Source organism: Schistocerca piceifrons, chromosome 4 (genome assembly GCF_021461385.2).
Source record: "Schistocerca piceifrons isolate TAMUIC-IGC-003096 chromosome 4, iqSchPice1.1, whole genome shotgun sequence".
NCBI lineage: Eukaryota > Metazoa > Arthropoda > Insecta > Orthoptera > Acrididae > Schistocerca > Schistocerca piceifrons.
In genome coordinates this window covers 63,969,514-63,993,821 of record NC_060141.1, presented here as the reverse complement: position 1 = coordinate 63,993,821, position 24,308 = coordinate 63,969,514, and the positions used below count along the sequence as shown (strand labels likewise).

Sequence of the window (24,308 nt, the reverse complement as noted above, 5' to 3'; positions counted from 1 at the left end):
CGTCGGACAATACGGAACCCACACGTACCCTAAACTTTCGATCTGTTAAAAAGGAATCAATAAAAAGGGGCAGGCGACCGTGTAGACCCCACCTGCGCATAGTGCGGAGGATACCTCCTCTCCAACAGGTATCATAAGCCTTCTCCAAATCGAAGAACACGGCTACCGTTTGGCGCTTTCGCAAAAAGTTGTTCATGATGAATGTCGACAAGGTCACAAGGTGGTCAGAAAGCCGCATTGAACATTGGTAAGTAGCCGCCGAGATTCAAGAATCCAAACTAACCGAGCGTTAACCATGCGCTCCATCACCTTACAGACACAGCTTGTAAGAGAAAGGGGGCGGTAACTAGAAGGAAGGTGTCTATCCTTCCCGGGTTTGGGTAAAGGAACAACGACGGCGTCACGCCAATGCATGGGGACTTGACCTTCGGTCCAAACGCAATTGTAGGTACGAAGAAGGAAGCTTTTGCCTGCCAGAGAAAGGTGGGCCAGCATCTGAACGTGAATGGCATCTGGCCCCGGAGCAGAGGACCGGGACAGTGCAAGTGCACGTTCGAGTTCCCGCATAGTAAAGGGGGCATTATAATTTTCCAGATTCAGCGAGTGGAAGGAAGGTCACCGAGCCTCTTCTGCCTTTTTCCTGGGAAGGAAGGCAGGGTGGTAATGGGCAGAGCTTGAAACCTCCGCGAAAAAGCGGCCGAAGTCGTTGGAGACATCCACAGGATCACCAAGGACCTCATTACCTGAAGTCAGGCCAGGTACCGAGGAGTGGGCCTTAATGCCCGACAGCCGGTGCAGGCCACCCCAGACGACAGGAGAGGGAGTAAAACTGTTAAAAGAGCTGGTGAAAGAGGCCCAACAAGCTTTTTTGCTGTCTTTGATGACTCTACAGCATTGCGCTCGGAGTCGTTTGTATCCAACACAATTCGCCAACGTAGGATGGCGGCGAAAGGTGCGTAAAGCACGCCGTCGAGCACGGATAGCGTCTCTACAAGCCTCATTCCACCAGGGGATGGAAACGCGACGTGAAGAAGAGGTAGTATGAGGAATGGAACGCTCGGCAGCATTGATGATAACAGCCGTGAGGCATTTGACCTGACTGTCACAACTAAGAAAATCGTGGTCCGGAAAGGTCGCCAGGGAGGAGTAAAGTCCCCAGTCAGCTTTCGGTATGTTCCAGCTCGAAAGACGTGGGGATGGGGTGTGGTGCAGGAGACGAACGACACAGGGGAAGTGGTCGCTCGAATAGGTGTCAGAAAGGACATACCACTCGAACCGACGGGCAAGAGTGGTAGAACAGATCGAGAGGTCCAAGTGGGAGTAGGTATGAGTAGAGTCCGAGAGGAAAGTCGGGGCGCCAGTATTGTGGCAGATAAGATTGAGATGGTTGAAGACATCCGCCAAGAGGGAGCCTCTCTGACAGGATGTGGGAGAGCCCCAAAGGGGATGATGGGCATTGAAGTCGCCAAACAATAAAAACGGCGGAGGAAGCTGAACAATCAGGTTCATCATGTCAGCCCAGCTAACTGCGGATGACGATGGAGTGTAGACGGTACAAACGGAAAAAGTAAAGGCAGAAAGAGTAATACGGACAGCTATTACTTGGAGGGGGGTGGTCAATGGGATGGGATGGTAGTAGACATCGTCCCGAACGAGCAACATGACCCCACCATGAGCTGGAATACCGTCCACAGGGGTGAAGTCAGACCGCTCTGAGGTATAGTGGGTAAAAGCAATACGGTCAGTTGGGCGCAACTTGGTTTCCTGGAGACCAAGGACGAGCGGACAGTGCAGGCGGAGGAGCAGTTGTAATTCCTCCTGATCAGATCGAACACCTCTTATGTTCCAACGTAACAAAGCCATCGCTAGTCAGAAAAAAGGGGGAACGAAACGGGTGAAGAGCTGGTCACCTCGACGGCCGCGGAGGGCCAGGTTTCGAGGGAACAACACTACAACTGGCGGGAGGCGGATCCTGTTCCATCGAGTCGTCGCCAACTGCAGCCGCTTTCCCGGGTTGCGTAGGAGAGGCAGCATCATTCGCCGACGAGAGGCCAGCTGAGCACCTGGCAGCAGAGCATCCCGGCGAAACTGAGGACGGCCGGGAGCAGCGACTCACAGATGGAGCGTCAGACGAAACGCGCTGGGGTGGAGAGGGGAAGAAAGACTTCTTCTTGGAGGCCTTCTGGGAAGTCAGATGAGGCACGGGGATGGTGGGCTGGACCCGAAGAAGGTCCTCACGCGCGGGGCCCGTTTTGGAACGCCGGACCTCAGAAGCCGGGGTCCGGAACACTTCCCCGATGGACGCCTGAGAAGAGGATCGCTTCCCAGGCGGCGGAGGGGGAGGAGGAGGAAGGGTGGTCCCTGGGGCAGAGGGGGCAGGGGCCGCGAGAGGGGAGGATGTGGAAGGGAGGGATTTGGGAGGCGGAGGAATAGACCCCGGATGGGGTGAGGAGGTGGAGGGGGGACAGGATAGGGGTGAGGATACTGTGGAAGGAGTGGACACGACTGAGGCAAACAAAGTTGTCAACGTCACGGGATGGAGGTGGTCATACTTCTTCCTGGCCTCAGAATAAGAGAGGCGATCCAAAGTTTTTAATTCTTGAATCTTCTTCTCCATCTGATACGCGGTGCAGTCTAAATATCTAGGCGAGTGGATGCCAGGACAATTGACGCACCGAGGTGGTGGGGTGCATGTATGTTCCTCACGAAGAGGACGTCCACAATCCCCACAGAGGGGCTCAGCCTCACACCGTGACGACATGTGCCCAAAGCGCAAACACCGAAAGCAGCGCATAGGAGGCGGGACGTAAGGTCGCACGTCGCACCGGTAGCACATCACCTTTACCTTCTCCGGGAGAACGTCCCCCTCGAAGGCGAGGTTAAAGGCCCCGGTGTCGATGCGACGGTCTTTGGGGCCGCGATGGACTCGCGGGACGATATGCACGCCTCGGCGCTCCAGGTTGGCCCTGAGCTCCTCATCAGATTGCAGCAGGAGGTCCCGATGAAAAATAACCCCCTGCGTCCTATTCAGTGCCAGATGCGGGACAATGGACACTGGGATGTCCCCTAGTCGGTCGCACGCCTGGAGCGCCGCCGACTGAGTGGCGGAGGTGTTCTTTATAAGAACGGACCCCGAACGCATTTTACTGAGAGCCTCGATTTCCCCGAAGATGTCCTCGATGTGCTGGACAAAGAACATGGGCTTGGAGGTGGCGAACGTCCCCGCATCGGTCTGAGAACAGACTAAATAGCGGGGGAAGTACTTCGCCCCAAGCTGGCGGGCCTGTCCTTCCTCCCAGGGAGTGGCCAAGGGGGAAAGGGCAGGAGAACCAGAACCAGAGACAGTACCTTTCTTTTTAAAAGACTCGGCCGCAGAGCGACCCGATACATGTTGACGTTTCATCTGCGTAACGTCCGCCCCGATACCACCCACTCTGACCAGGGGCTCTCCCCACGGGCGCCACCCAGCCTCAGCAAGGGCCACCTGGCAGGATGTCCGTTGCCAGGAGTCCTGATGCCCCAAGGAGACGGGCACCTACTCCTTGGCCGGCGTGGGGAGGGTGCAGCTCAGGTATCGGCAGTACGATCCCTGTGTTGTCAGCGGGCTACAACCTAGAGGGTACATGACGACCCCACCACAACGGGCTGGCTACCGTGCTGGATTTCGGGTGCCATGGAAAGTCCATCACGATCGTAGGTGCAGATGGGGGCGCACTATGGGCGTAACTTGTGCAACCCATCAGGCGTTTAGGCACAAATTGAGGAATAGTGGGTGTGGTTACAACGCCGTTAGAACGCTGAGTGCCAAGGTCTGAGTGCACTGAGGACCAGTGAGACACCACGTAGGGCGTCCTTCCCCAAAAGGCTCGTACTTCTGTAGAATTTTGAAAAATGGAGGTCAAACCCCAAGGGGGACCATCACATGAAAGGCCGAAACTGTTGAAACTCCTTTTAGTCGCCTCTTACGACAGGCAGGAATACCTCGGGCCTATTCTTACCCCGGACCCGCAGAGGGAATCTACCTACTAGGTCTGTCAGATCAAAAGTATCCAGACACCCCAACGTAATGCGGAATTGACCACAAGATGTCACGACAGAACCAGCTCCTGACAGAACCAGCCTGCTGTTCTGTTCCTCTACTGACAACACAGTACTCTTCTCCTCTCCTCCTTTTATCCTGGAGGGTCTGCCTCTCGTGACATCTTGTGGTCAATTATGCATTACATTGGGGCATCTGGATACTTTTGATCAGACAGTGTATATCTGCAAGCTTTTACAGTACTTATCATTTCTTTCAATGATATACATTATACTCTGCAGTTCTAACAAAGCAACAAACCTCTCCTTACTTATAAATATCTCCTAGGCAAGCATCTCTATGTTTCCCTATTCTGTGAAGTAGAAAGATATTATTGAAGAGATATACCAAGCAATATCTTGATAATACTTATAGCTACCTTAAATCGGAGTGACTTTGAGCATTTTAAATTCATTTTTGTAAATTAAACAGAAACTCCTGAAGATATTGACATGAAACTTTTTGGGAAGTTGCAAGAGATGTTGCTGAATATGACAAAGCAGGTAATAGATTTTTATCCCCCATGCCTAGTTTTTTTTTTACTGTTCAATTTCACCCCATGGGTCCGGTTCACTTTGAACATGGAAACATTTTCATATTCTGTGGGAGTCATGTCAATTACCGTTAAATGACACCCCTATCATATGAAACAGCATGATATTTTGTATATAAATATAGTTTTGAAAGTGACTTATTTAGAAAAAATTTGAGTATTTTTTTATGAGTTTTCTTTAATCACCTGAACCTGTTCATATGATTATGGCTTAATTTTGCTAAAAATGGAAATGGGTGCTGAACTAGTTATGAAATAAGAAAAATATTTAAAAACAGATATTTTCAAAACAGTCTGTATTACTTTAATAAAAGAAATGAAAAAAAAAAAGTTATCACATTTTAAAGAATTACATCTGTAAACACTCTACAGGAAAGGTAGTCGCCACGAAAGTGTGTCCACTCTAGCAGATGTCATAGACATCAAATTTAAACTCAAAATGAAGGAAACTTCACTAAAACATGTTTTCCGTGGTGCTGATGTCTCAAAGAATACGGAAGGTGCTGTTCAAAGTCACCCCTTGAAAGACAAGCCTTCATATTTTATTTTTTTATGTCACCAAAGAATAAATTTAACATCTTATGCTTTCTGTAAGTGTTCATTCAAGTATTAACCTTGCCAATAAAAACTCGTTTCAAATTCTAAACTCAAAAATGCTTCTAATAATAGGCAAACGTTTTTGTGGTTGTGAAGGAACTTACATTTCCAGAAAATTATTTTATTTTCTGGCATTGTTATACAATGTTATTTCATATTGACTGTCATATCATCTGAAAGTATCGATTACTGGCAATATTTAGCGACTTGGGCCTTAGTTCCATATTTAAACACTAGAGTGTAGCATTTATTTTAAAAAGACGCTAAATTGCTGTTCAAAGTTACCCCACTTTACGGTATATTATCTAGTACCTCAGAGTATTTATGAACAAAGCAATATATGAAAGCCTGCCACATAGTATACCAATAAAAAGTCATGGAGAAAATATCATTACCTTTCTGAACCAAAGGATTTGTGAAAAAGGTAAATGAACAAAGGTTTGAGAAGATGGTAAACAATAAGATGGTCTCTAATACCAAGTTCACAGCATGTGGCATTCATCGCAGTGCCTACCAAACAAAGATGTGGTTACCTCTCAATTTCATCGTCTTCTCAAACTTTCTCTCCAAATGTATTTTTCCTGTCGACACTTGTCTCCAATGTAATGGATCTGTAGTCCCAAAACTTGGAGATACATGTTTATTACATTTTTGATGGCATTATGAGGACTACTACTTATCCTTTTGCTTACCTCACATTGCAATCTTTTCAGTATTTCCTGCTGTTGTAAAGATAACAGCTCTCTTACACTGATGCCTGGGCACAGTTATGCATTGACCACACCATGAAAACTGTAGAGAAAATTTCCTGCTACTTTTCTCTCAATCTTCATGTGTCGCCCCCCCCCCCCCCCTCCCCCCCCAAGTAATTATTTTTCTACTACCACTGAGCAACCATGCATTACTTAAATTGTTCTTCTACTGATACCTGCTCTTCAACTTTAATTTTGCTTTGGGTTTTGTTAACTTTTGGTTCGTGCTTAATCTTCTTTCTAACCAATGTTTTCTTTTATCAAACAATGTAGGCTTTTACAGATGGTACTTAAACACATGGTGATTTTGGTGGGCATTGGGACACAGTCTAAAGTAATTTTCTGTGCCTAACATCTGATCTCCTAATGACAGAAAAATCCTCAAAGGCTATTAAGACGTCATTAATTAATTTTCAAGCTCAGACATGCTCAGCAAGCCAAAATGTTTATACTTAACAGCACAATGGTGATGTTGTGATGTCATCTGAATGTAGTCAAATACTGTGGAGTCACACAGGTGCATTCTAAGGAACATGTACTGCACAGGAGTCAGTGTTGTTTGCTTTATTTAACACACAACTTGAGTAATTTCAGTCTTTCTCCTTTTTTGTTAATGCTCTTTCACGTTTTTGAGTTTATATGGCCTATCTGTACACCCTAGAATAACGCCATGGCAATTGATTCAAATATTCGTGCACCTTCCTTGCTGGTTTCAACACTGAGTCAATACCGTTGTCTTGCTAGCACTCCGCTGATGTGATCTTTGACTATTTTTACAAATAGTACGAAAACTTTCTCTTTAGCTGCTTCTTTTTTGATGATAGCTCTGGATCTTTTAGCATGTAATGCTCCATTTCTTCCTTCTTCCGAAACAAACCATCTAAACATTAAATTTTCTTCCCATGGGTCAAAATAGTTATAGATCAAATCAGCAGAGTGCTGAAAGGCCACAGTATTGACAATGTTTAAACAAACAAGAAGGGTGCACGAATATTTTAATACTGGGAAGACCTGTGCCCATTGCTTGCCACAGCAGTACTGTGCAAAATTCCATGCTCACGTGGTAAAGTGTATAAAGGAACTGCTAAAACAAGCATCAACACCTGGCTTAAAGGGCACAAAACAATTGTTTTCTGGGCAACATGGATAAATCAGGAGTAGCAGGCCATGCACTGGGACCACGAACCATCTCATTTGACTCTCTGTTGCTGTGGTCTTATCGAAGTCCATAGGAGCCATAGACATTCAAGAAGATTTTTAACATAAAAAGACTGAAACTAAACAGGTTGTCCATCTACAGGCTACATAAAGCCAATGATATTAACTCTTCTGGAGTACAAGCTCCATAACACATGCTGACACAACTCTGCACTCTTCAGCAGAGATCAGATGACATCACGACATGATCGTTGCATGACTGTACAAAAAGTTCTGCTTCCTGACCTCTTTCAGGTTAGATAATCAACTAATGAAGTCTTTATAGCCTTTGAGGATGTCACCAGCATCAGGAACTGAAACATTAAGCACAGAAACGTGTCTTAAAGCAACTGTGTAATGCTTGTATAAGTAAAATCATCAAGATTGTTTCCTTTTGTTTGATGCCAAGGTACCTCTTTCCACCCAGTCACATTATAATTCCTATATTTTATTTTAGTTATTTACTCACTGATCTCGCTTGTGCTTTTAGTTCATATTTCACGACGTTTTCATGTTTTCTTTCTCTCTCTTTAACTACTCACCATCATTCTCTTTCTTCAGTACTCCATCTTTCTAAAGAAAGAGTTCTTAGGAGCTGAAATGCAACATTATTTCTGGTGTACATGTTTTTTTCCTTGTCAGTCCACTTATGACTTAATATGAATACACAATTCTACGTGACAACCACCTCAGAAGACAAAGAAGGTCATAGTGTGACTAACATTTAAAATAGTGTAGCAAACCACTTCATTTGCAACATAATATACCATTTAATATTACATACTCGGCACATGTTGCAATTTCTGTGTCACCATTTGACGCACCTCTTCTAGTTTAATGTATGTTAGATTTTGAGTCGATTTGCTCTGAGATTCAAACAGAACCCGTAGCTTCTTGTCAGCTGCTAAAAAGGCTTCCACTGTCTGGTGACACTTACTCAATTTAAAAACACAACTGCAACACACATGGTGTGGTAAACCATCATTTTTATGAACCTGCAAAAAAGAAATATTGGTAAAATTACTTCACTGAAATTTAAAGAAAATAAATTCTAGGCTGAATTATTGTTTGTCATACCTCTGTCAATCAACATCAAATAAACACTGTAATTGTTTGTGTGTGTGTGTGTGTGTGTGTGTGTGTGTGTGTGTGTGTTTCTCAGTCAGAAGTGCAGTGTTTGGCTTCTGTGATTTTTGCTTTCTTTGAACATTTTCAAGTTGATGTAAATACACTTTGGACTTGGCTAATAAGATTTGGACAATAGTTGCAAACATATAAGATTAGATACAAAAACAGAGGTTTTGAAATATATTGATAATGGAATGAAACTGGTAGATGTGGCGAGGAAGTATGGACTTGCACAATCAACGTTCCTTAAAAAACTAAAATAAATTGAAAAAAAAAAAAAAAAATTCTAGTTCGCATGTTTAACCCTTCAAGAAAAAGAATAAAGATGGCTGCTGCTGATGATGTGGAAAGTGCTACACTGCAGTGGTTTAATGAGATGTGTCTGGAGAACATAACAACTGATGGCCTGCTGATATGTCTAAAAGCCTTAGACTTCACTCGGCCACTAGGTGATCCTAATTTTAAGGCAAGTAACAGACAGTCTCAGAGAGTTAAGAAACACATGGGACCATTTTTAAAGTGATTTTGGGGAAGAAAAATTGGCACATTTAGTTGATGCAGAATGTTGGCGGAAAAACACGATGTGTAAACTGGTGGAAAAATACAGTCCAGAAAACATGTACAATGCAGATGAGATGGGATTGTTTTACCAGCTGCCACCAGAGAAGACGATGGGCTTTAGAGAAGAGAAATGTAAACAAGAGAAGCAGTCTACAATACGCCTAACAGTTCATCTCTGCAGCAACGCATCAGGGGCACACAAGTTGACACCACTGGTGATCGAACCATCAACAAATCCCCGAGGTTTGAAAATGTAAGAATTTACCAGGTAAAAGTATATACATTTTACTTTACCGTCCTTTAATTTATGAGCTGATTCAGTACCTTCAGCTGCAACGTTATGAGTATGCATGAAGAGTACATTAGTACAGATTAATTTTGTATTTTTTGATTCTTCTAAATGTGATTTCTTTTATTGCAGGCAATTAAAAGGCAAACTGAAAAGCATGGATGACGTCTGAAAGAGACGGCAAGGAAAAATAAGAAAATTCCACTGCTGATGGATAACTGTAGTGCACATAACAAGAAGCCAGTGCTGAAAACTGTAGAACTATGCTCCTTCCATCTGAACTGTACTTCAGTCCATCAGCCACTAGACATGAGGACGATTAAGAACTTACAAGACAAAATACCTAGTTCAACATGTGATCACAAACATTGAAAGGAAGGTGGACAATCCCTAGTTTCAATGTGAAGCAGACTTGTGACATGACTGCTAGTTCCTCAAACAGTGTACAGCTGAATGTGATTGCGGGAAAAAACCAAGGATTTCTAAAAGTGAAAATATTGGTGTGAATGTTGTGGTGGATGAAAAAATGCAGGATGATGTTCAAAGTGACCTTGAGATATATTCAGCAGTAACTGGTAAAATCATAGATGTATCAATAGTTGAATATGTGTCAGTGGTTGATGAGACATTGCTGTTTGAAGGGTGCACACACTGATGAATCTATTATCAAAGAGTTAAAGGATAATTTGCCTGTTGAAGATACCGATGATGAAAGTGATAAGTGCAAATCGTCCACCTCCTCTGATGGAGGTAATATGTCAGTTGGAAACTATTCAGCAAGTAGCATCTCCTATCCCCATTGTTTCAGCAGAGCAATTGATTACATTAGGGGCGATAAAGGTAGTACTTAGAAGAGAATTACTAAGAAAAAAGAAAATAAGTAAATTCTGTACACAAGACTAAGATACTCCACTAATAAATGGAGTCAACAAAATGTGTTTCATTAATTGTCTTTTACTGTTTCTCATCAGAAAACTACTACATTACTGCATATACTGGCCTAAAGGCACATTACTGTAGTAGTCTCTATTAACAAAACCTCATTATAACAATGACACTGCTACAACAATATCATTTTCATGGTCCCATGAATACTGTGCTATTGAGGTTTGACAGTATAAAAACAGAATTCTGGATGTTAAAGCCAAATGTATTGTTTATTCTTTATAAATGTTAAAGTAAAAATAAAAGTACTATACATCAAATAACAGAGTCACAATAAACAAAGCCATCAAAACAAATTTATTACTAAGACTAGATGAAAGATTAGTATATGAAGGGAGGGAAAAAATACATTTAGATTTACAAAATAAAGAACCCACATTAAAGTTACAAATGCAAGTAAAGGTAAGGGAGAGCAAGCAATTGTAATGGGAAGTTTAATTTTCCATGTTTTTAAAACGGCCTTACTGCTGGCAGTCTAATGCACTTTAGACACTTCCTTCAGTTTTATTTCACTTAATTCTTCACTTCCAAAATTGTAACTGCATTATTCAATGCCCACTGTGTAATGACTTATTAAGTCCCAGTACATGTGGTTGTCCTTAAAGTGTAGGCACCAAGCTTTACAGAAATTTGGGGTGAGGTCTGTAAACATCCATTCAAGAAAAGAAGAGAACAGCTTGAAAAATAAAACCACTTGATTAATCAAATCATTTACATGCTTAAGATAATATTGTTTATTTACAGATGTCTGCATTACACACAGACTACTTTATGTAGAATGGTGACACACTGGGCTAAGTGATGAACCAATGACCAGAAATTTCAGACACAAATTCAAAGATTTTTACTGGTGATTAGTGTGACTTCCATATCTGATAACATTCTGAACATTTTGGATTCCACATTTGGGAGTTAGGAAATTCTGAAACCTTAACAGTTTTATATTTTGTACATGCAATGTTTTCACATGCAGTACGTCATGTTCAATGGCATTTTTATCCAATATCTTCATGTTAGGAAGACCTCTGTTTTAAAATGAAGAGCAGTTTATTAAACAGACATTAACTGCAAGGCAATCACCAAACGTGTGGAGAGACTGGACATAAAATAATTTCTTTACTTTTGCATGGCTTCTATTGCAGTTCCATACTGCTCGTTACTGATCTGCCAACTGTTTCTCAAATTATATTGTTCATTGATTACTGTTGATAATGGAACCAATCCTAAAAGCATAATATACTGTAAGAATCTACAGCCACCCTAGCTTGTGACTGGAAGGTTAGGAGCTGCAACTGTTCAAATGGTTCTAAGCACTATGGGACTTAACATCTGAGATCATCAGTCCCCTGATCTGCAACTGTGTTATGTCTTTATCCCACTGAACAGAAAAAAATGATTTTTCCACATCCCCTCCGCCCACAAGCCTTCACATTGTGCTTTATAGAATACTTCTTCACTTTTCTCAAAATCAGGTAGTACAGCTCTCCTTTATCTGCCTTCCCTTGTTTAAGGTTCCTCCCCCCCCCCCCCCCCCCCCCCCACAACTGAGTATGAATATCCCTCCCACTATGGAACTAATACTATCTCTCCAACTAACTGACCTCAGTAATGACCCTGCCTTGATGTTACTACATGATTTAGCTGGTTAAAATATATGAGGAATCTTCATTAACTCAGCCTGTTTTGATTTCCATTCTACACAATTGCTGTAACACATCCATTTGCTTCAACTTTTCCCAGGTAAATATATCTTAAATTTTACTGACATAAATTATGATGCATTTTCTGACAGAACTTTTCTGATATCCCACCTTGCAAGAATTATCATCTTTGAAACATTCTATTTGGGATATAATGTAAGAACTTTCTACCACAATCAGTTACCAATGAAACAGACATCATTTCACTACTGAGTAGAGTGGCATAAAAATACTGGCAGCTACCAAATGTATTCTCTTTGCTATTATGAATAACATCTCAGCTACATAACTATTGTTTTGTGACCCCCCCCCCCCCCCCCACACACACACTCACACACATGAGAAACAGACAGGAATGCAATGTGTCGAGCCTCTTCTAGCTACTTTGCACTATTAAACAAAATTACACCCCTTAAGTGTCCGGTAGTGCCTACACCCAAGCAGGTCTTCATAATGATTGATAATTTTTTCTTAAAACTCCTGGCCATCTCTCTCAAATTAGAGGCTACTGGCATTTCCTGTGACCTGTCAAGAGCCTCCAAATGTTTGATGACAGCATTCCCTTAAGAAAATTAGAATATTATGGTGTCACTGGTAGTGCCGCAAAATGGTTCAAGTCTTAGCTAACTAACAGGAACACAGGCTGTCATTACGAAGTACCTGTGGAGTAAGGCTGTGGAGTAAGCAATAAGTCTTCACCTGATTAGGAATTAACTGCATGTGGTGTTCCTCAAGGTTCCATCAGGGGACCATTGCTTTTTCCATTTGTACATTAATGACCTCTCGTCTGATACACTGACAGACGCTAAGTTCGTTTTGTTTGCAGATGATACAAACATTGCAATAAATAGCAAGTAAAGTACAGATTTAGAAACGGATACTAATCAAATTTTCACTTGCAACAATAAACGATTTAAATCTAATTCACTGTCATTTAAAAAAAAAGAAGATAAACCCGCTATATGCAGTTCAGAATCTGTAAGAGATTTCCTTCCAGCATGTGTATAATGTATGAAGACATGCAGATAGAGGAGGTTGACAGTGTTAAATTTCTGGCATTACAACTCGATAACAAATTCAGTTGGGAAAGGCATACCACAGAATTGCTGAAGCACCTAAACAAGTCTGTATTTGCAATGCGAATGATATCAGATGTAGCAGACAAAAATAATAATAATATGCATACTCTGCTTATTTCATTCTATTATGTCATATGGGATCATATTCTGGGGTAACCCTTCAAATCAAGCAAAAGTCTTTAAGAGTGCAAAAGCATGTAATATGACTCATTTGTCGTGTAGGCAAATAGTTCAACACATAGTATCAATAGTAGATTAGATTTACTTTCATTCCAATCGATCCATAGTGAGGAGGTCCTCCAGGATGTGGAACATGTCAGAAAAACAACAATACATGACAAATATTTACAACTAAAACAAATAAGCTAATGTACCATTCCACAGGTCAAGTGGGATGATCTTCATTTTTTAATGACACTATATGAAAGTCATTTTACAAATACTAATGCACTGAATTTAAAATAAAAAAGTTTTTTATTTATTTATAAGGTAATAAACATGTAATACAACTACTATAATACTTATTTACAAGGAACACATTACTGCACTGAAATGGTGCAGAAGTTAGATTGTACTCACACACACACACACACACACACACACACACACACACATTTACAATGAACACATTACTACACTGAAATTGCGCAGAAGTTTTTATATATATATATATATATATATATATATATATATATATATATATATATATATATATAATAGAGGGAAATATTCCACGTGGGAAAAATATATCTAAAAAGAAAGATGATGAAACTTACCAAACAAAAGCGCTGGCAGGTCGATAGACACACAAACAAACACAAACATACACACAAAATTCTAGCTTTCGCAACCAATGGTTGCCTCGTCAGGAAAGAGGGAAGGAGAAGGAAAGACAAAAGGATATGGGTTTTGAGGGAGAGGGTAAGGAGTCATTCCAATCCCGGGAGCGGAAAGACTTACCTTAGGGGGAAAAAAGGACAGGTATACACTCGCACACACACACATATCCATCCACACATACACAGACACAAGCTTGTGTCTGTGTATGTGTGGATGGATATGTGTGTGTGTGCGAGTGTATACCTGTCCTTTTTTCCCCCTAAGGTAAGTCTTTCCGCTCCCGGGATTGGAATGACTCCTTACCCTCTCCCTCAAAACCCATATCCTTTTGTCTTTCCTTCTCCTTCCCTCTTTCCTGACGAGGCAACCATTGGTTGCGAAAGCTAGAATTTTGTGTGTATGTTTGTGTTTGTTTGTGTGTCTATCGACCTGCCAGCGCTTTTGTTTGGTAAGTTTCATCATCTTTCTTTTTTTATATATATATATATATATATATATATATATATATATATATATATATATATATATCTCCCGCCTATATATACTCAATAATACATAACCCACTTCCAAACCATAACCAAAAAAATTTTATTTTCCGCTTTCAACACTACCGCTACCATAAAATCCACCGTTTCTAGTTCAATAACAGCTGCTTTCACGTATTAACCCTTTTAGTGCCAAATACGATCTGATCGTGATTCAGATTTTCGGCGAAAAATGCCAGTAATGATCTGATCGTGATGCCTTTCTCATTCATTTTTTCCGCGCTTGAAGGCAAAGTTGTTAGTATTTCCTAGCGAATGAGAAAGGCATCACGATCAGATCGTTACTGGCATTTTTCGCCGAAAATCTGGATCACGATCAGATCGTATTTGGCACTAAAAGGGTTAAACAACCATTTCGGCTAGTTCCAATAACTTTTACTTTATTTCCACTTCCGTTTTTCGCACATCACTGATCATTTTAGCCGCTCCCCACAGGTTTTCACGTCATTATTTCTTCGTCAGACTATTGTTAGCCCCATTTTCGTAATCTTTCACCACAACACCACTCCTTTTAATACGTTTTTTCGAAATTTTCCCGAATTTCTCCGTCCTTTAACGTGTTTTAGCGGCAACACAACCACCTAACCTTTATGCACATCGCTGTCTACCAACCCAAGTCCACCACAGGATCAACTTAACCAACACTTTTTCGCCTTTTTTCATACCAGATCTCCAGTTGCTTTCTAGTTCACCTTTATCTCTCCCCATATATTTTTATCTTTCATTTTCATTTCAACCTCATGTTAAACTTTCCACCTTCTAATACCATGTCACCCTCACAACACCCCCACAACGACCCCATTAAATTTTATTTACATTCCCTCCGCAAACATGCCTTCACCCTAGCCAGATTACGCTCGCATATTTTATTTTCTCAGGCTTGTCTGACATTTGGCATAACCCCCAAAGGCCTCACACTTAAAGTTCCCATCTCTGGCTGCAACCCTTCTTTCCATCAGTCCCTATACCAATTCCAAACTGAACAATCCATTGCCCTCACCCACCTAATCCTCCACCTACACATCAACTCAGCCAATGAACACACCCGTCAACTCCTATCCTTAATAAAAGTCCTCAATCTTTCCTCTCCCACATCCACACCGGCTATTCAGAGCATCCTCCTACAGGCCAACCGCAAATTAGAACAGCTTGCCACCCTTCACCTCTCCAATCTCCTGGTTTCCCACCTCCGGAAAGGCAACTCACTCACCCTTCACAACCTTTCCAGCAAACCTCAACCACCTCTCATTGCACACAAACCCAGTCTCTCCCATCTACTCAATCTCCCACTTCCAGCTCCACTCCCTCCAAAACCTCAAAATTCCGATCAACACAATCTGGTACCACAACACCCTAATTCAGTAGTTAACCTTTCCTCCAAACCTCTCTCCCAATCCGAAACCTCTGTCCTATCCAAAGGCCTCACCTTCAGCCCCACTCCCTGATTCAACCAAACAGCCCTCGTCAAAGACTTACTGTCCTACACTCGTACTCTCTGCTGGAAGTATCACTTTGCCACGAAGAAAAATGATCCTAATCCTACCCCTAATGATTCAACTCCCCAAGACACTATCCAAATTGAAACCTGCCTGGAACAGTTCCGTTCTCCGTCACAGCGGGACCCACCTCCTCTTCCTCAAAATCACCCTCTCCAAACCTTCCAGGAATTTCTGACTTCCAGCCTTGCCTCTCAGTCCTTCTTAAAAAACCTTAATCCTACTCCCAACATCACCTCTGCTGAAGCCCAGGCTATCCGTGATCTGAAGGCTGACCGGTCCATCGTCATTCTTCCAGCGGACAAGGGTTCCACGACCGTGGTACTTGATCGTCGGGAGTATGTGGCTGAGGGACTGCGTCAGCTTTCAGACAACACCACATACAAAGTTTGCCAAGGTAATCCCATTCCTGATGTCCAGGCGGAGCTTCAAGGAATCCTCAGAACCTTAGGCCCCCCTACAAAACCTTTCACCTGACTCCATCAACCTCCTGACCCCACCGACACCCCGCACCCCTACCTTCTACCTTCTTCCTAAAATTCACAAACCCAATCATCCCGGCCGCCCCATTGTAGCTGGTTACCAAGCCCCCACAGAACGTATCTCTGCCTACGTAGATCAACACCTTCAACCCATTACATGCAGTCTCCCATCCTTCATCAAAGACACCAACCACTTTCTCGAACGCCTGGAATCCTTACCCAATCCGTTACCCCCAGAAACCATCCTTGTAACCATTGATGCCACTTCCTTATACACAAATATCCCGCACGTCCAGGGCCTCGCTGCGATGGAGCACTTACTTTCACGCCGATCACCTACCACCCTACCTAAAACCCCTTTCCTCATTACCTTAGCCAGCTTCATCCTGACCCAAAACTTCTTCACTTTTGAAGACCAGACATACCAACAATTAAAGGGAACAGCCATGGGTACCAGGATGGCCCCTTCGTATGCCAACCTATTCATGGGTCGCTTAGAGGAAGCCTTCTTGGTTACCCAGGCCTGCCAACCCAAAGTTTGGTACAGATTTATTGATGACATCTTCATGATCTGTACTCACAGTGAAGAAGAACTCCAGAATTTCCCCTCCAACCTCAACTCCTTTGGTTCCATCAGATTCACCTGGTCCTACTCCAAATCCCATGCCACTTTCCTTGATGTTGACCTCCACCTGTCCAATGGCCAGCTTCACACGTCCGTCCACATCAAACCCACCAACAAACAACAGTACCTCCATTACGACAGCTGCCACCCATTCCACATCAAACGGTCCCATCCCTACAGCCTAGGTCTTCGTGGCAAACGAATCTGCTCCAGTCCGGAATCCCTGAAGCATTACACCAACAACCTGACAACAGCTTTCGCATCCCGCAACTACCCTCCCGACCTGGTACAGAAGCAAATAACCAGAGCCACTTCCTCATCCTCTCAAACCCAGAACCTCCCACAGAAGAAAAACAAAAGTGCCCCACTTGTGACAGGATACTTTCCGGGACTGGATCAGATTCTGAATGTGGCTCTCCAGCAGGGATACGACTTCCTCAAAACCTGCCCTGAAATGAGATCCATCCTTCATGAAATCCTCCCCACTCCACCAAGAGTGTCTTTCCGCCGTCCACCTAACCTTCGTAACCTCTTAGTTCATCCCTATGAAATCCCCAAACCACCTTCCCTACCCTCTGGCTCCTACCCTTGTAACCGCCCCCGGTGTAAAACCTGTCCCATGCACCCTCCCACCACCACCTATTCCAGTCCTGTAACCCGGAAGGTGTACACGATCAAAGGCAGAGCCACGTGTGAAAGCACCCATGTGATCTACCAACTGACCTGCCTACACTGTGATGCATTCTATGTGGGAATGACCAGCAACAAACTGTCCATTCGCATGAATGGACACAGGCAGACAGTGTTTGTTGGCAATGAGGATGACCCTGTGGCTAAACATGCCTTGGTGCACGGCCAGCACATCTTGGCACAGTGTTACACCGTTCAGGTTATCTGGATACTTCCCACTAACACCAACCTATCCGAACTCCGGAGATGGGAACTCGCTCTTCAATACATCCTCTCTTCCCGTTATCCACCAGGCCTCAATCTCCGCTAATTTCAAGTTGCCGCCACTCATACCTCGCCTGTCATTCAACATCATCTTTGCCTCTGCACTTCTGCCTCGACTGACATCTCTGCCCAAACTCTTTGTCTTTAAATATGTCTGCTTGTGTCTGTATATGTGTGGATGGATATGTGTGTGTGTGTGAGTGTATACCCGTCCTTTTTTCCCCCTAAGGTAAGTCTTTCCGCTCCCGGGACTGGAATGACTCCTTACCCTCTCCCTTAAAACCCACATCCTTTCGTCTTTCCCTCTCCTTCCCTCTTCCCTGATGAGGCAACAGTTTGTTGCGAAAGCTTGAATTTTGTGTGTATGTTTGTGTTAGTTTGTGTGTCTGTCGACCTGCCAGCATTTTCATTTGGTAAGTCACATCATCTTTGTTTTTATATATATATATATATCAATTGGTTTTACTGAGAAATTCATCAATGGAGTAGAAGGAGTTGGCCACCAATAAATCCTTTAGGCTCCTCTGAAACTGAACTTCATTGGTTGTTAAGCTTTTTATGGCTGCTGGCAAGTTATTGAAAATGTGTGTTCCTGAATAATGCACACCTATTTGTACAAGACTAAGTGACTTTAAATCCTTGTGAAGATTATTCTTATTTCTAGTATTGATTCCATGGATTGAGCTGTTGGTTTGAAAAAGTGATATATTTTTAATGACAAATTTCATTAAGGAATAAATGTATTGAAATAAGAGCAATCTACATGAAGACCTAAAATCACTTACCTTAGTCCAAAAAAGGTTCCAGTATTCAGGAACACACATTTTCAATAAATTGCCAGCAACAATTAAAAAATTGATTTCAGATAAAGCACAGTTTAAACAGAGTTTGAAAGACTTTTATTATGCAATTCCACCTACAATATCGCTGAATGTCTTAACAATGACTGTTAGACCAGCTTAAGTATACATGTCAGTTAAGATTTAAGTTTTGATAGCATTTGAGCACAACAGTCAAGATTAGGTATTTTGTGTATGATAAATTTGTTAAAAGTTCATAACTTCGTTTCATTCTGACAGTGTACTAATTCTATAAATATTAGTAGTTCCAGTTTACTGCAATGTATTCACATATTTTGACAATCTCTTGCCAAATGAGCACATACGTGAGTACTATATTCAAATGTTCTGTTTTCCTCTGTTAAACTTTCCGATATGTTCCATCACTTTTGGGTTCATGGAACGAAAAATAAATCTAATCTAATCTGTCCATCAGTCAATCTGGGTTGGATCTTACTGCTGTTTTCCTCAAATATGGGTTCTTTTAAGAAGTGTGTGTTAAAATTTCACTTATTAACTCTACTCATAGTGACAGGAGGAATGTGGATAGAAACCCTGCCCCCCTTCTCCCTTCTTCTGTTTATTTTATATTCTTCACATAAGTGTGAAAATTACTGCACAGACATTTCCTATGGGATGAGCCAACAATTTACTACTCACAGAAGGGTCAAATTGGCTCTCGCTTCTTTCTCCATGGCGCACTGATTATTTTCTTATTTTGTAAGTATTTTACTAACAAAATAGTGAACAACCTTTTCCGCTTTTCTTTACAGAAATATCTTGCACCCTAAACTGCTCACTGACAAATAGCTAGAGGAAAGTAATAACTAAAATCCTGATGGAAGCATGTTGGGCCTCTCACTAGGTTATTCCTGAATTCTTCCTAGTGTTGCTCTGTCCACATTCACTGCCTCATTTGCTTAAGAACTCAAAAAGATAAATGATATTCAAAGGCTCACCACACTGTACAGCCCTGTCTTTAAGTTCCCCTTTATTATATGTTTCCACACATTTATTACATGTTTCTGGGCACTCAGTTGTTGCTCTCAAGTTTCTGTGGATTGGGCCTGACATCTTCACTAATAATAACATGTCCTTAAAGACCTTTATTTTTCTACTCCCAAACTGAGCCATGGGCAGTATTGTAACAATATCTTGGGTTGTCTCACAGGTCTGGAAGCAACTACGTCGTCTTCTGTATGCATAATTACTGTTCGACATATTTTCTCCCTTTGGGTGTAACATAAGACTTTAATAAACAATTCCATTAATGTATTAATTTCAAAAAGTTACATACAGTATCTGTCTTCAAGGGGAGAAGCTGAACATAGGCACTCACATGGTAACATAAGCTGTGTTATCTGTCATCCATGTAAACAGTTGTTTCTTGGATACAGCACTACGGAGTTCTATATTCAATATTACAGGCTATGTACTTTCAACTTTCAGATGTTGAGATAGCAGACTTTTGTCTCAGAGTTGACCAGTTGGTTTGGAGACAATATATGTAGGTGATAATATGCAGTATTCACGCACAGATGATGTTATTTCATTAACTTCATCAAGGTACAGATTTGTACATTACACAAGGAAATTTATTTACCTCAAGACAAACCTATCAACTTATTAGGGAATTTTATTATTTTTAAACAATTAATGAATGTACAGAAAATTGAAATAGAGATCCACATAAACATCATTTCCGCCCTTTTTACTGCTCATGAAAACCACACATTGCACGTTGTACCATCATACAGCGAGACCTTCAGAGGTGGTTGTCAAGATTGCTATACACACTGGTACCTCTAATATCCAGTAGCACGTCCTCTTGCATTGATGCATGCCTGTATTTGTTGTGGAGTACTATCCACAAGTTCATCAAGGCATTGTTGGTCCAGATTGTCCCACTCTTCAATGGCGATTCAGCATAGATCCCTCAGAGTAGTTGGTGGGTCACGTCATCCATAAATAGCCCTTTTCAATCTATCCCAGGCATCTTCGATAGAGTTCATGCTGGACAATCTAGCCGAGCAATGTCGTTATCCCGAAGGAAGTCATTCACAAGTTGTGCACGATGGGGACGCGAACTGTCATCCATGAAGACGAATGCATCACCAATATACTGCCGATATGGTTGCACTATCGGTTGGAGGATGGCATTCATTTATTGTACAGCCATTAGGGCACCTTCCACTAGCGGCGTTCATCGGCCCCACATAATGCCACCCCAAAACAGCACAGGACCTCCACCTTGCTGCACTCACTGGACAGTGTGTCTAAGGTGTTCAGCCTGACCGGGTTGCCTCCAAACACGTCTCCGACGATTGTCTGGTTGAAGGCATATGCGACGCTCATTGGTGAAGAGAATGTGATGCCAATCCTGGACGGTCCAGTCAGCATGTTGTTGGGCCCATCTGTACCGCGCTGCATGGTGTCGTAGTTGCAAAGATGGACCTTGCCATGGACATCGGGAGTGAAGTTGCGCATCATGCAGCCTATTGCGCACAGTTTGAGTCGTAACACAACGTCCTGTGGCTGCATGAAAAGCATTATTCAACATGGTGGAGTTACTGTCAGGGTTCCTCCGAGCCATAATCCATAGGTGGTAGTCATCCACTGCAGCAGTAGCCCTTGGGCAGCCTGAGCGAGGCTTGTCATCGACAGTTCCTGTCTCTCCGCAGCTCCTCCATGTCTGAACGTCATCGCTTTGGTTCACTCCTAGGCACCTGGACACTTCCCTTGTTGAGAGTCCTTCCTGACACAAAGTAACAATGCAGATGTGATAGAACTGCAGTATTGACCATCTAGGTATGGTTGAACTACAGGCAACACAAGCCGTGTACCTGCTTCCTGGTGGAATGACTGGAACTGATCAGCTGTCGGACCCCCCTCACCCCTCCCCCAGCCCCCTGTCTAATAGGTACTGCTCATGCATAGTAGTTTACATCTTCGAGTGTGTTTAGTGACATCTCTGAACAGTCAAAGGGACTGTGTCTGTGATACAATATCCGCAGTCAATGTCCATCTTCAGGAGTTCTGGGAACTGGGGTGATTCAAAACTTTTTTTGATGTGTGTATTTCAGGTTCTCATAATTAACAGCCAACCTGTTTCATACTTCTTACATCTGATAATGGTGATTGAGCATCAGTGAAGCTATTCATGTAAACTTTCTGTAAATTACTGTGACTATGGCTTGACTACTGAACTGAAGTCAAATAAAGTTTAAATAACTCAATAAATTAATGATCTCCCAGTTTTTCTTGGCATGATGCTTAATGTCATTCTTGGGGGTGTTCAGCTAAAGAAGAGATCTCGGTCAGTCATCAAAGTATTCTGCAACAACAGGAAATGCAAACTCGGCTTAACACCAGAAAGTGAACCATTACTCAGTAAATTTTCCCAGTGCCTTTTTGTTTCTAGAGTCAATACTGAAACCTCTGGGCATTTCACAGTGATCGCAAAAACACATTTCCAGTACTCTCATAACACAAAACTACATTAGAGAAATTAAAATCTGCAGCTGTAGTAGTTAGGTACATGGACATAAAATCATTGCTTTGATTCAGCAAAGAAACAGATGAGATACGCTAAAAGCTACAATATTTAGTATTGGAACTATACTTTGATAAAAATTACTTTAGGACTGACAGATTGCAGAGATGGAGGGCACAGTTGTTGGCATGCAGCGAACCATGTTTCACAAGGTGCTGCATGTATCTACAGAACACACAACACAGCGAGCATATGGTGCTTGAGAAAGAATTAAGATTGGATGGCAGAAAGGTCCCTACTGCTCGACTCGCTGAAACATCAGTCACAAAATAATTTTAAGTGGAGTATGGGTTTATAACTCATCAACTGATCATTAAACCCTCACATATATTACAATGTAGCTGGTGCATTCTCAAATGTTGACTTAACCGTAGCCATTCGGAACGCCTGTAGCAAGATAGTGTTATGGTCAATGGAAGAAGGTCTCTCAGCTAGTTACCATAACTTTATATAGTTTGTTCTGATGCGTACAGTTTGAAATGATGTCGACTGATTATTAATAAAAAAAGGTACCAAACTTAAAAAGAGAGAACTTAGATTTTGTAAGGTCATCCTATAGACTTCCACCGTGCAACCATGGGGGTATTTTACAGTGATGAGATGCCACAAAAAATCACAGCAACAATCCAGAAAATACAAAGGATGTCAATTCCACTCAAATGGTTTAATTCTGAAGGCCCAAAGGCAATATGGAGCAGTTATGTCCATAAATTACGAAGCCAAACAAGTCAACACAAAAATTCAACAAGTAACAGACGCTGAAGAGCATGAGAAACAACTATGATTTTACAGAAAAATAACAAACAAAAATACAAAGAGCTAAGGAGTATATGAAGGAACAACAATGGGAATACTTTATAAAATAACACTTAACAATGATGTCCAGGGAACACCATACAAACTGGCAACAGAAAAGCTGTTACCTACTATCTTGTCTATGATAAACGTAACAAGAACATGGGAAGATTCAACAGAACTTTTAATGAGGTTACTGGCTTGTCTATGATAACCATAACAAGAACATGGGAGGATTCAACAGAACTTTTAATGAGGTCACTGTTTCCAGATGACAGCTGCAGAAACAAGACAGGAGGGGGGAGGAGGGAGGGAGGGGGGGGGGGGGAGATAGATAGAGATAGAGATAGAGAGAGAACGAGCTAAGACAAGAGCTGAATTTGGCCAGAAATAATTCCTTTTGCTGGTAAAGAAGTAGTTATGACCATTCAAACACTGAAGAACAATGGAATAAAAACCAAGATCCTGCAAACACTAAGAATTATACAACTAGTACCAGCTCAAGCAAAAATACCAAATGCCTGGAAGACAGTAGAGGTCACCATACTGAAGAAAAGGGGGGATAAGCATCCAACAACAGTGAAACTGTACTGGCTAACATGCCTGTTCAGTGTAATGTGTAAGACTAAAGAAAAACTTTTATGCAGGCACTTAGGAACTCTTAAGATTCTTACAAACATAAACGCTAATCAGTATGCATTTAAAAGGAGAAAACTGGGGAGGAAGCCATAAACAGTGCTTTGCACGTCCTCAGAACCTCAAGAAGAAAGTAAATTGTGAGAATTTTGATGCACAGTTAGTTATTTACGGGTTCTGCAGATCATAATTATTGCAATCTCTTACTGTGATGTGGACCGAGTCAATTTTACACATGCAGCACAAATAAAAGACATAACACAACAAACTATTAACTCTATGTAGACTTAATACAGGGAAAGTCAGAAGATTATACAACTTATAGCAAAGAAGATGGAGGGAGAATGAATGTTACCCCAGAACAAGGGTTCTCTTTCCAGTTATTTTGATATGGTAGGTGTTTATCATATCGTCTCTAACTGCAAGCAGCAAGCAGATTACTGGAGTAAGACATCTGGTTACTATAGAAACATAGGGTCTCACAAGTAAGAACTAACTTCAATCTCCCCTGCCCCCCCCCCCCCCCAAAAAAAGGTATTCAAGGCATCATTTAGAATGTGAATTTAAATAATTTTGCACATAACAAAGATCAGATTTATATGTAATTTTTATGTACTTATATTTATATGTACTTGTCCCTCTGATTATTACGGTAATAATTATC

The 24,308-nt window shown here is 42.0% G+C and overlaps 1 protein-coding gene across 1 annotated transcript in view; it reads right to left on the bottom strand.

Annotated features, from left to right (window-relative positions):
- Positions 1–24,308, bottom strand: part of LOC124794911 (zinc finger and SCAN domain-containing protein 2-like) — a 164,616-nt gene that overhangs the window by 35,138 nt on the left and 105,170 nt on the right. Inside the window, exon 4 of the mRNA XM_047258613.1 lies at positions 8,002–8,172. Within this exon, the coding sequence (XP_047114569.1) occupies positions 8,002–8,172 (171 nt within the window). The remainder of the gene's footprint in view (positions 1–8,001; positions 8,173–24,308) is intronic.